Here is a 13653-nt window from a genome sequence, read left to right as displayed (position 1 = left end):
TTTATAGTTGAAGCTCCAAAAAGCAAACTAACTCGCTTAGAACCACACAGTCAGAAAGAGAAGAGCCAGGACTAGAAACCAGGTCTTCTCCAATCCGCTGAGGGCTCCTTCCAGCATGCCACACTGACCCAGTAAAAAGCAACATGTTGGCCACGCTCTAGCCTTCCTGCATGCTGAATAGCAGCGGTGGCTGGGTCTTGAGGGACTATTGAAATAGATGGGCTAAAGCAGCAATAACTGTAACAAGAGGACACAAGGACACACAATGGGGCCGGATGCCACCTCAGCTGGAACTGAGAGTTATTCCTGCAGCAGAATGGGACAACTTCTGAGGAAGCCGCCTCTTATCCCCTCCCCCACTGAACCCTGCTACTTGCCCTCACTTGAACTTAAAGCATTTCCCAAGATCAAGACTCAAAGGTAAAGGTATCAAATGGGGGAAGGGGTCTGGATGCCAGGATGACAGGAGATGACCCTTGTCACTCATGGGATACCAGGACTGACCAAGCCAAACAGCTGACTAGGCCTTTGGCCCCTGCCTCTTTGCTCCAGCTGTAGCCTCTCAACACTGCTGCTGGTCAAAGCAGACCACCTCACCAGATAAGGGAAGGATTCTGTCTGGAAGGTAGCCTAGAAAGAAAAGCTATCCCACGCCTACCTCCCCTCCTTCCCTCTTCACCAGAGTTTGTGATTTAGAGTCACTTACCTTTTTCTTCTTCTTCAGAATCACTTTCACTCCATCCACTGAAACCATAATGCTCACCTTCTTCTTCTTGATGTTTTTGGCTTTAAACTCATACTGCAAGTGAGAAGAGAACAAGAGCACAATCCAGTTAGATCAGTGCATCTGCACAGCCCCAGAGAGCTCATGACCTGGAAAGGAGGGCCACAGATGGGCCTAGGGAGCTGATGCAGTTTCCGGGGACATGAAGCACCTCAGGGGATGTAAAAGCAGGTAGATGTCTGCAGGCAGGGGCTCGGCAATATTTGGGTTGGAACAGGGACTCTGAATGGTCACTGGTTTTTCCACTCAGCTATCACGTAGGGCCATGGGAATGGACCTGATCCATTCTATCAAGATGAAAACAGAGCCTACTCTGAAAATCTCATGAGAAATCCAGAACCTGCCCTCAATAACTCATTCTGACATTTAATGACTTTCGCTGTCAGGCAAGTTTTCCTCGTGTCTACCCAAATGCTGCTGGGACTCTATTCCATCCTCAATGAAGATTAGGAAGATTGGCACCCGTCTTCAAATCGGGGTTTTTACATACTTAAAGATCATTATGAAATCTAAGTTATTCTCCGCAAGTTCAAGTCCCAAATTCCTTTATCTGTAGGTCAGTCTCCAAATCTACCCATAGCCCCGTTAACCTAAAATATTCTAGAGAGTATTCTAAAAAGGATCTGACTAATGATAGTTATAAGGGAGGGCATTGCCTTACAAACCCTATATTCTAAATTTCTGTTTGCAATCCCGAATAGGCCTGCTTCAACCACAACTACACTGCTGAGGGATGCTGGCCCTCATCTTCAATCCCAGATATTTTTCTATCACATTTGCTCACTCACAGCCATTTCTTAGGTTTGTGCAGACATTCAGAATGGTGGAATAATTCTACACTTTCCTCACTGAACTTCATTCTGAGCGCTTACCCATTTTCATCTGGTTCCCATCTTGGTATCACCACCTAGCAAACTTACCTGCCAAGCTCTCTAACCAAAGATCTGGCCTACAGATTAAAAAAAATAACAATACAAGACCCGGGGCCAAAATCTCTACTCCAACCCACAGGCCCTCTTCTCTGGGACCTTTTATACTCAAAACCCTTTCCCACCATGCCACCACCCAAGCTTAGTAAGGCGTCCAGCTCCTTGTCTGGACATCTAAAACCTAACGTATTTCTACTTGGTATTTTGACAGATATGAACTTTAACCAACTTAACAAGATGAAAACATAACCTACTTTGAAAATCTCGTGAGAAATCCAGAACTTTCCCTTGGCCGTGCCAATTAATACTCTGATTTTAAGAACTCAGATTAGAGCTTCTTACTGTCTGTATTCTATCCCTTCCACTGAAGTCTCAGCTCGTTTTCTTATTCTGTTGCAGAGTTAGTGCTGATGCCCACTGGCTGTCAGCTTCTCAGAGACAAGGACATGACCTAGCTAAGTGAGGTGAAATATTTTTCTCTACATCGTCAGGGCAGGTTCTGGTTTACTGCTGATCTGAGTTTCCAGGTGATGGCAACATACATCACTCCCCAGTCTGGCGGTCACTTCTCCCAGCCTCCCAATCACTCTATCCTGTCAACAGCTGTCATTTTTACCAGCGATCCTGAAAGAAGAGCAAACCGGAGCAGCAGACACATAGGAGAAAGAGAAGAAAACTTCAGCTTCAGACTCTGCTTCAGAGTCTGGGAACCCAAAGCCAATTAAGAGTAATACAATAAAAGAGAGCAGGCGTGTCTGACAGGATGGGGAGAACTGCTATCTGTACTGGAGTCTGGCTTATAAGAGGGCCTTGGCCATGTAACAAATTCCTCTCTAGGTCAACGGCTGTAAGCTGGTGAAGGCTACAGTTGTGTGATGGGCATGCACTTCAGGACACAAGCTACAATTTGCAGAGTGTCCCCTGACTGCAGCCTTCGGCTCAGGTGCAGCACTAGATGAACTGAAATTACCTGTGGGTGGGAGAACTAGCGTGAGAATCTGTAAGTTGGCTGACTTTGGCCTTGTGCCTGCTGGGAGAGGTGAACCAGCTCCATTTCCTGACCTCACCTGCATTTACCTCTGCTCACAGGCTCTCAATAAACACAGTCTTTCAGCTGTGCCTCCCTTGGGGACAAATCACTAAAATCATAGCTGCTCCTGCCGGTCGAAGGAGGGCAGAGAGGTGTGTTTTGATGAACTCAGTGGGGGCAGACAAGGGCTCAAGAGTCCAGGAAACACCCAGAGGTGGACAAAACCTGCCCTAGACAGGTCAATCCTTGCCTGTTTTATTGTCTTTGCTCTCTTTCAGCATGTCACTCTCACAAGCTCCACATACTTCCTTCTTCCCTTTTTCCAGCAAAAAATTCAAAGCAGTGACTACTAAGTACCTATCTCTGCAGGGCAGGATGTCACCTCCCAGCCCTGGTTTCAGAGAGCATACTGCCTGCTAAACCAGACCCTTAAATGTCTTATATTTCCAGGAAAAACCTGTAGCTGACCATATCTCTTTCTTGTTTGGCCCACCACCCTATTGGTTTCATTCTCTCTGGGATCTTTTTAAAATCAGTATCCCCCCACCCAAGGCTCGCAAGAGACGCCCAACCAGCTCCTTGCTTGTGTATCTGAAACCTGAACTATTTCCACAGTTCGTGTTTTGACAGCGTTGGCCATGCCTTTAATACCCTGATCTTAAGAACTCAAAATGCAGCTAAACATTCCCTTTAGCTGGAACTGGAAAACAGCCTCTAATTCGATCCCTGTGCACACACTCCCAGGTGGCTCTTCTATGGTGTGTGGGCACGGTAACTGCACGGAGAAGCATGACCAAACGATTGCATTATAATCTCAATGACGGTGACAATACAGGTGCTCCTCCTTACAACAGCTGGTGGAATGCTCTCTCGAGTGCTTCAAAATGAAGAGAGCAGAAGAGGCATGAAACAGGCTTCTAGGCCCTGTTACAGCTGCCAGTATGTACCACCTGACTGCTGCTTAGAAGGCTCTTAGGTTCGACACACTTTGCAGCACCTACTCCACCTGTCTGGTGGTCAGATGTCCCAAACCTTTTGCAACTGAAGAATAGGTACTCAGATGGTAGTTTTGTTGAAAACTAGGGAAATGAAATCAAGTGTCTGAAAAGCTTTAAATCTTTATTATCATAAAACCATTCATTTATACGGCAATTATATTGCACTTGGACAACCATATTACTGTGCTCACTGTGGGGATGGAAAATGGATTTGGAACAGAGGAGATGTTGGGAGTGACTAGAACAGAGAAAAGAGACTCACAGGGACAAGCCCTCCTTTTTACCAGACTGTGCTGCTCCGAGGGGCAGGCGGGCCCAGGAGGAAGCATCTGTGTTCCTCAGGATAGGAATCTAGTCTGCCCAGGCTTGGCCAGGGGCTGAAGAACAAACAGGACTGCTGATGCCACCGTCTGTGGTCCAGGCCCGCCTCCCACAAAGCCCATGCCAGCTCTGGAGTCTGTGCCAACAGGCCTGGCTCTTCCCCCAACGTGGCCAGGCTGACCTGATATATTTGCTTTGCTAGTCAGAGCCCCACCAGCAAGGACAGATTAAACCTTACAGAACCTGACCTTGTAGGGAACAAAACAATACAAGCCCTGGAACACTAACCACTGACTAGAAAGACCAAACGTCTGGGGTTCATAAACCGAGCCTTGGGACCCTGCATGGGAACAGTAGCCCTGGAACTGAGAGTGCTGTGCCAACCAGTGAGGCCCATGAAGGGGAAACTGGGTGGAGGGAGGGGTTCAGATCCAGCAGGAGCCAGGAGTAAACACTCAACCAGAACACTGGCTGGAAGTCAGAGAGCTGCCAACAGAACAGGATATCTCTGATACCCCAATGCTTCCCTGTCCCCAACTCCCTCCCAGAACTACCTCCTAATCTTGTGTGTCTCCAGTTTCAGCCACAGGGTGTCCAAGAAGGGAAAGCAGGAGGTCTGTTAACAGGGGAGTGAGTTAATGAAGGGACTGGCCCAGCCCTGAGCTTGAGGCTGTACTGCAGAAACAGAAGTAACAGAATCACTTTCTTAGTAGTCGGGAAGGTTGGGGCTGTATACACACACGCACGTGCACACACACACACACACACACCCTCTTAACAGTCTATTTTCACAGTAATGTCTAGCTACCTGAAGAATCTGGGTTTTTTTTTTTTTAAATAAGGATCCCTGGTTCCTCAATTACCTTGTCTACAAACAACTTAAACTGAGTGATGCACTCTCTTACCAGCTATGTAGGAAACTGGTCCTCTCACTCGTCTCCATAAAATTTCTTTTGCCTAGCTCCTTCCCAGCGTCCCCACAATGCTTAGTTATGAATCAAGGTGCTCAGAGGCTACTTTACCAAGAGAGGAGATTTCGTTTGCAAACGCAGATAGTGATGCTCTGGCTTGGTAAGTCCTCGGCTGATAATCAGCTGTGTTCACCACCTGTCTAGAGGAAGTCTCGAGGCTTTGCTTCCCGTGCATGATCGCAGGAAATTTAAAAGTGAATTCTAGTAGTGCCATTGGGTATTTTAATCATATTCTGCCCGTAGTCTTGGGTTCAAGAGTGCAAACACGTCTCCACAACAAAACTGTAAGCACCTCAACCAAAGGCACTGTCTTATCAAGGGTTTGTAGGAAATCATTTTGCACTTAACATCTGAAAGTTTAACAGCTTAGGTAATAAGATACAAAATCGGAGTACGTCCATATTCAGAGCATATTCACAACAGCCCAAAAGGTGGAGGCAACTCCAGTGTCCACTGACAGATGAACAGATAAACAAAATGTGTTAGAGACATATAATAGGATTTACTCAGCCTTAAAAAGGAGATTCTGACACGTGCTACAACATGGATGTAGCTTGAAGACATTATGTTAAGTGATGTTTATGTTACGCTGGAACAAACAGACAAATATTGCATGATTCCACTTACATGAGGTACCTAAGAATAGTCAGATTCAGAGACAGAAAGTAGAATGGTGGGCTTCAGGGTCTCGGGGAGGGGAGAGAATGAGGAGTTACTATTTAATGAGTACAGATTTTCAGTTTTGGAAGATGAAAAGATCTGGAGACGGACAGTGGTGATGGCTGCACAACAATATAAATGCTGTATGTAGATGTCACAGAACTGTACATTTAAGAATGGTTGGTTGAAATGGAAAATTTTATGTAATATATATTTTCTCACAATAAAAGATAAAAATCTGAAAACACTGTAACAAACACATTTCTTCTCATGGCAAGTCCCCTTAAATTCTGCTTGCGAAAGGATATTGCTGTTACTCTCCCACGTGCAAGTCAAACATGCCATACTTTTCCATACTTCCATGTAATTGCATTTGCTAATGTTTATGCCCAGAATGCCCTCTCCCCCGGCAATCTTCTTAGTGATCTCCTGCTTATTCTTAAAATACCTACTCAGCCTTCTCCACAGAGAAGCCTTGCAGGTCAACGCCCCCTTCCCGTAGGCTCCCACGTAAATACTTAAATTTATGCTGGGTAAATTTAAGTATTTACCCAGCTCTGTAGACCAGGGGATCTAAAACTTGTTTTAAATTCCATTCGGGATTCCTGATAAAATGGCAGAATCCCAGACCCAGGCCTCAGAGATGCTCATTCAGCAGATCTGGGATAGGGCCATAAGTTGGCATTGTTTTTGTTTGTTTTTCTGTTTGTTTTAACATCTTTAAAGTATAACTGCTTTACAATGGTGTGTTAGTTTCTGCTGTATAATAAAGTGAATCAGCTATACATATACATACATCCCCATATCTCCTCCCTCTTGCGTCTCCCTCGCACCCTCCCTATCCCACCCCTCTAGGTGGTCACAAAGCACTGAGCTGATTTCCCTGTGCTATGTGGCTGCTTCCCACTAGCTATCTATTTTACATTTGGTACTGTGTATATGTCCATGCCACTCTCTCACTTCGTCCCAGCTTACCCTTCCCCCTCCCCGTGTTCTCAAGTCCATTCTCTACGTCTGCATCTTTATTCCTGTCCTGCCCCTAGGTTCATCAGAACCTTTTTTTTTTTTTTAGATTCCATATATATGTGTTAGCATACGGTATTTGTTTTTCTCTTTCTGACTTACTTCACTCTGTATGACAGACTCTAGGTCCATCCACCTCACTACAAATAACTCGATTTCATTTCTTTTTATGGCTGAGTCATATTCCATTGTATATATGTGCCACATCTTCTTTATCCATTCATCTGTTGATGGACACTTGGGTTGCTTCCATGTCCTGGCTATTGTAAATAGAGCTGCAATGAACATTGTGGTACATGACTCTTTTTGAATTATGGTTTTCTCAGGGTATATGCCCAGTAGTGGGATTGCTGGGTCATATGGTAGTTCTATTTTTAGTTTTTTAAGGACCCTCCATACCATTCTCCATAGTGGCTGTATCAATTTGCATTCCCACCAACAGTGCAAGAGGGTTCCCTTTCCTCCACACCCTCTCCAGCATTTATTGTTTGTAGCTTTTTTTGATGATGGCCATTCTGACTGGTATGAGGTGATACCTCATTGTAGTTTTGATTTGCATTTCTCTAATGATTAGTGATGTTGAGCATTCTTTCATGTGTTTGTTGGCAATCTGTATATCTTCTTTGGAGAAATGTCTATTTAGCTTTTCTGCCCATTTTTGGATCAGCTTGTTGTTTTTTTGATATTGAGCTGCATAAGCTGCTTGTAAATTTTGGAGATTAATCCTTTGTCAGTTGCTTCGTTTGCAAATATTTTCTCCCATTCTGAAGGTTGTCTTTTCGTCTTATTTATGGTTTCCTTTGCTGTGCAAAAGCTTTTAAGTTTCATTAGGTCCCATTTATTTATTTTTGTTTCTATTTGCATTTCTCTAGGAGGTGGGTCAAAAAGGATCTTTTGTGATTTATGTCATAGAGTGTTCTGCCTATGTTTTCCTCTAAGCGTTTTATAGTGTCTGGCCTTACATTTAGGTCTTTAATCCATTTTGAGTTCATTTTTGTGTATGGTGTTAGGGAGTGTTCTAATTTCATTCTTTTACATGTAGCTGCCCAGTTTTCCCAGCACCACTTATTGAAGAGGCTGTCTTTTCTCCATTGTATATTCTTGCCTCCTTTATCAAAAGTAAGGTGACCATATGTGCGTGGGTTTATCTCTGGGCTTTCTATCCAGTTCCATTGATCTATATTTCTGTTTTTGTGCCAGTACTGGACTGCCTTGATTACTGCAGCTTTGTAGTATAGTCTGAAGTCCAGGAGCCTGATTCCTCCAGCTCCATTTTTCTTTCTCAAGATTGCTTTGGCTATTCGGGGTCTTTTGTGTTTTCATACAAATTGTGAAATTTTTTGTTCTAGTTCTGTAAAAAATGCCATTGGTAGTTTGATAGGGATTGCATTGAATCTGTAGATTGCTTTGGGTAGTATAGTCATTTTCACAATGTTGATTCTTCCAATCCAAGAACACGGTATATCTCTCCATCTGTTTGTATCATCTTTAATTTCTTTCATCAGTGTCTTATAGTTTTCTGCACACAGGTGTTTTGTCTCCTTAGGTAGGTTTATTCCTAGGTATTTTATTCTTTTTGTTGCAACGGTAAATGGGAGTGTTTCCTTAACTTCTCTTTCGGATTTTTCATCATTAGTGTATAGGAATGCAAGAGATTTCTGTGCATTAATTTTGTCTCCTGCTACTTTAGCAAATTCACTGATTAGCTCTAGTAGTTTTCTGGTAGCATCTTTACAATTCTCTACGTATAGTATCATGTCATCTGCAAACAGTGACAGTTTCACTTCTCTTCCGATTTGGATTCCACTTATTTCTTGCTCTTCTCTGATTGCTGTGGCTAAAACTTCCAGAACTATGTTGAATAACAGTGGTGAGTGGCATGCCACATCTTCTTTAACCATTCATCGATGGACACTGAGGTTGTTTCCGTATCTTGGTTACTGTAAATAATGCTACTATGAACATAGGAATACATACACCTTCTTGAATTAGTGTTTTCATTTTCTTCAGATAAATACCCAAAAGTGTAATAGCTGGATCATATGGTAGTTCTATTTTTAGTTTTTTGAGGAACTGCCATACTGTTTTCCATAGTGACTGTACCAACTTACATTCCCACCAACATGAGGTTTGTGTGAGGGTTCCCTTTTCTCCACATCCTCCCCATCACTTATTTCTTGTCTTTTTGATAACAGTCATTCTGACAGGTGTGAGGTGATATCTCACTGTGGTTTTGATTTGCAGTTCCCTGATGATGTGATGTTGAGCATCTTTTCATGCGCCTATTGGCCATCTGTATGCCTTCTTTGGGAAAACATTTATTCAGGTCCTCTGCCCAGTTTTAATTGGCTTGTTTGCTTTCTTGATATGGAGTTATATGAGTTTCTTAAATATAATTTGGATATCAACCCCTTATCAAATATATTGTTAGTAAATATCTTCTCCCATTCAGTAGGTGAATTTTGTTGGTTTCTTTCCCTCTGCAAAAGCTTCTGAACTATTTCAACAAAAATTTAGAGGAATCGTTGTGTTTGAAATGTTTGGGACCACAAATGTTGACCAGATATTTCATCTTATGGATGAAGAAGTCACTGCCCAAAGATGGTAAAAAAGTTCCCCAGGTTCATTGGCAGAAAACCCAAGCCTGGAACCCACATCTTCTGTCTCTTAGTCCTGTTCTCAACATCTGTTCCCTATAGCCCCAGCACCTCACCAGCCCAGAATCCTGGCTCCAGCAAATACAATTATTCATTCATTCCTCCTTTCATTCAGTACATGTGTAATGAGCTCTCTGATATGCAGGCAACTCCATCTTATAACAGGAAGCAAGAAGAGGAGGAAGAACTTACTGGAAATTAACTTCATAGGATCTGGAATATTCTCAGACCACTCAGTGGAAAGCATATAATCTCCCCCCACCCCAAATTCTTTCCCGTACTAATCGCACTGGCTGCCCTCATTTCCTTTGTTGCTTCCCACCCTGTTCCACACCCATGGACAATATCAACGGCCTGGGAAGGGCACAGAATGCCAATGAGGTCAGAAAAACATGGCAAAGGGGCCCTGTGAACATAAGGAGGCCTTCAGGGCAGGAAATATCCAAGTTCACTGCTGTTTGGAACACTGAGAAGCGGGGAGAGAGGTTCATCCAAACACAGATGTTCTGTGGGAAGGAGGCATTTTCAGTGTGGAGAGACCGGCATGATGGTAGAGGGCAAATTAAACAGGCCCTTGGATGACGCAGCGGCAGACTCAAATGCAGGCAATTTCGGGCTGTGTACTCAAGGGAGCCTCTGAGTGGTGGTTGCTCCCTATAGAGAGGAGATGAGACAGGCCCTGGAAGACAGCCATCACTTTTTCTGACTGAGAGCATGTTGACAGGTCACGGGGAGCTGAACAACATATCAAATGATTAAGGGGCCCAAAGGGGTGATTTATGAAGCAAGGTAAGTACCACTACTAATAATAATCCACTGCTTTCAGGTTGCTTTTCCCTCCGCTAGTTCTTGCAGCACATTAAAAACGTGTATTAGAACCTTCTCCTTTTAAGTAAAAATAGAGGCATAGGTGGGTGAAAAGCCAAAAATAAAACAAAACAAACCCTGACTGTAACCAATTCTATCCTTCTCTAATATCTAACCCAGACCCTCCTCCAATTGGTTAACACGGTATCTCATGTAAGTAGAAAGACAAGGGACATTAAAATCATCTTCCAGAGGAAGAAAAAAAAAAAGACACAACAATGCTTAAACAGTATAACTCATATCTACACACACACATACACACACACACCGCCCCCTAGAAGGAGTAAGTGCCTGCCAGTATTTAGCAGAGTCATGAATGAAGAATTTAAGGTTGCCTCTGACCAAAAATGGTATGAGACAAATAATGAATCCTTTTGTCTTTCTAAGGCTTGATTTACCTCTCTTTAAAAGAAGGCAATCCATCATGTTTTGTGACTTCCCTGCATCCCTCACCATCCACCATGCACATCCCCACACTTACCTTGTAGTTAAACGAAACGGTTCACATCAAGTATTACAAAGTCCCCTGAAGGAGCCACACTGGACAGTGCTGCTACTTCACATCAAGCATTTGCACCCTTAGCTGTGTGACCTTGGGCACCTAACCTCTCTGGGTATTACTCTTCTCTTTTGCGAGATAAGGGTATTGGGTTAGATTGTATCTGAGAAGCTTCCCAGCTCTCAATGTGATTCAAGGTAACACAGAGCTCACAGCCCTTGTAGGAAGAGTGTGATGGGCAGGCCCACTTGAAGAAGGAAGGGGAGAAGGTGTAATAAAAAGGAAATGAGGGTGTTTGGCCAGGCCAGGCTGATCCCAGAAGCAGAGGTAGAGGATGGGAGGGAGAAAGGATGCAGACAGATGGGGGAGGGTTCTCAACTGGAAAATAAATTATTAAGAGTTTTGCATAGAAAGGAGGAGGGAGTTACATTCTTTAGGGTTTTGAAAACAGTGAAAAGCAGAGGGGCAGATGTTGAACATAATCTTGGCACCAGTACTGAGGATTCCAAAAGGAGAGAGACTGGAAATGGGAAACCTAGGAAAGACCAGGAACATATATCAAGTACTGGGTTGTAAGAATAAAGAAAATGTCTGGATGAGATCACTATATGGACTGAGAACCAGGATAAGGAAATAATCTCTAGATCCCATGCCTGGAAAAAAGTAGCAATGCTCTCAACAATGACAGCACAGGTGAGCACAGAAGATGTGTTATACATCAAAAAAGTCTACCTCGTACTGGAGAATCTGGGCCTAGGAATTAGAGGGGAATTTAGAGGTTATGTAGGTATTCATATGGGACTCCCTTTCCTAGCCTCTCCCAAGTCTTTGATCCGTTCAACCTTCCTCCCTTAGTTTAGATCCAGCAGCACAATGAGAAAGAGATGAGAAGACTTGGATAACCTGTGCTTGCACTCATCCATTAGGGTCATAAGGGTTTCCAGGTTTAAGCGGGGAAACAATGGGAAGACCACAGTGCACACAGCAGAACAGATGGCTGCAATGCACGTTCATGGTATAAGGTATAAAGAAAGTCATTCTTGGGAGACACTGAAGAAACTATTTGAGGAGGAGGAGAAAAACAATAAAATCAGACTTGGGAGGGCTCTTAGAAGTAACAGTGTTGTCCCTGTCAAGTGGTCCTTCAGTCTAAAAGAATTCTGGCAGCTGTGTTTGAAAAGGAGTTTCTTACTCTGAATTGAAATGTACTCACAGAAGCTTCCACTTATGATTCTCTAAAGCAGTGCTTCTCAAGCTTTAAGGTCCATATGAATCACCTGAGGATCTTGTTAAGTTACAGATTCTGTGGGTCAGGGGGTGGGGGTGGGTTCAGAGGTGGGGTGAGGAGGACGGAAGTCCTGCCTTCCTAACAAGGTCCCAGGTGATGCTGACACTCTTGATCTACACTTTGAGTAGCAAGGCTCTAGGGCCAGAGTATGTAAGTCCAAAAGATACTTGGACATGCTAGCTGTTTGAGCTAATGACCTCTAAGGTTTCCTTCAGTGTTAATATTCCATGATTCCTATCAATTGTATACACCAATATTCTGGGTTACATCAAAACTGAGACAGGGTGTTACTTATTGAGAGCTACCTTAAGATGGCCAAAAATCAAACTCTAATATACAAATGATAAAAAAAAAAAACCATTATCCAGAGCACAAGATCCCAAACTGGAATGGAATCTGAAGAGTTACTGACTTGTTTCCAAGCATAATAACTTCCTACTGTCAGTAGGTGGCAATATTTCCTCGGGGTCTAAAGAACTGCAAAGTGGAATGAAGGTTCTCAACTGTGGCTATACGCCGGGAACACCTGGGAAACTTAAGAAATCCTGGCAGCTCGATCCCACCCCAGAAATTGGCTTAATTGGTCTGGAGTACAGACCAGGTGATTCTAATGTGCAGCTAAGGCTGAGGACCAGTAAAGTCAAGTGTAGCAGATACAGAGAAACAAAGAGTCCAGGAGGGGTAAGAGGTAAATGCTGGCCATCACATCACCCCTAAGTCCCTGAGTCTCCCCCTCCCACATCGGGACTGGCTCAGATGCACCACATAATCTCCACTCAGTCTCATCTTTCCTTTAAGCCCATCACCACTAGGTTATTCCAAGGCTGCACCAGATTTTACTTCCTCCAAATTCCTATGATGATACTGCATCAAAAGATGCTAGGATGGTTTATGTAGGAAAAGCACTGTTATCGCTTGTTTTCTACAAGATTCAGTTTTAACCTCAGCAAAGTGCCCTACCCCGAAACTCATCCCCAGTACCAGCCTCAACTCCATGAGCTGGCAACACTTTTCTGTAAAGGGCAAGAGAGTAAATATTTTATGCTTTGAGGGCCATATGGTCTCTGTTCCAACTATTCAACTCTGCCACTGTAGCATAAAAGCAGCCATAGGCAATATATAAGTCAGTGGCTACAGGCAGTGGGCTGGATTTGATCCATAAGCCATAGTTTGCCAACCCCTGCTTTACCCCACACCTGAGTTTCTTCTGAATTTTCTGTCTCCTCCCTATGACATCATGTTCAGGTACCAAGCACAACCACTGAGACACCCACAGTACAGGAATGAGACCACTGCATGGAGAATGGAAAATATATGAGGGGGCCTTGGGAGGCAGATAAGATTTGAAACACGGACCTATTCTGACTATTCAAAAATGAGGACAAATATAGGGAGAAGAAAACCCCTTATACTAAGAACTGCAAAATCGCCAGATTTCTGACACATGGGGCCTATTCCTGGGATTCTTTTCCCATGAAGCAACAATCTGTAATCTGAGGCTGATTTTCATCACTTGCAACGGAAATCTAAAGTCAAACTTGTCAGGAAAAGACAATGAACTACCGGGAGTGAGATAGGACCAGACTAGGCAAGCAGATGAACTGTGACATAAGCCTCACACCTTAT

At 43.6% G+C, this 13653-nt stretch overlaps 1 protein-coding gene across 2 annotated transcripts in view; it reads right to left on the bottom strand.

Annotated features, from left to right (window-relative positions):
* Positions 1 to 13653, bottom strand: part of C1H1orf226 (chromosome 1 C1orf226 homolog) — a 312030-nt gene that overhangs the window by 99967 nt on the left and 198410 nt on the right. For both annotated transcript variants that reach the window (XM_007171683.2, XM_007171682.3), the window contains exon 3: positions 707 to 799. In XM_007171683.2, the coding sequence (XP_007171745.2) occupies positions 707 to 799 (93 nt within the window). The remainder of the gene's footprint in view (positions 1 to 706; positions 800 to 13653) is intronic.

This window comes from Balaenoptera acutorostrata, chromosome 1, assembly GCF_949987535.1.
Source record: "Balaenoptera acutorostrata chromosome 1, mBalAcu1.1, whole genome shotgun sequence".
Taxonomy (NCBI): domain Eukaryota; kingdom Metazoa; phylum Chordata; class Mammalia; order Artiodactyla; family Balaenopteridae; genus Balaenoptera; species Balaenoptera acutorostrata.
This window is presented reverse-complemented; position numbering and strand designations above follow the sequence as displayed.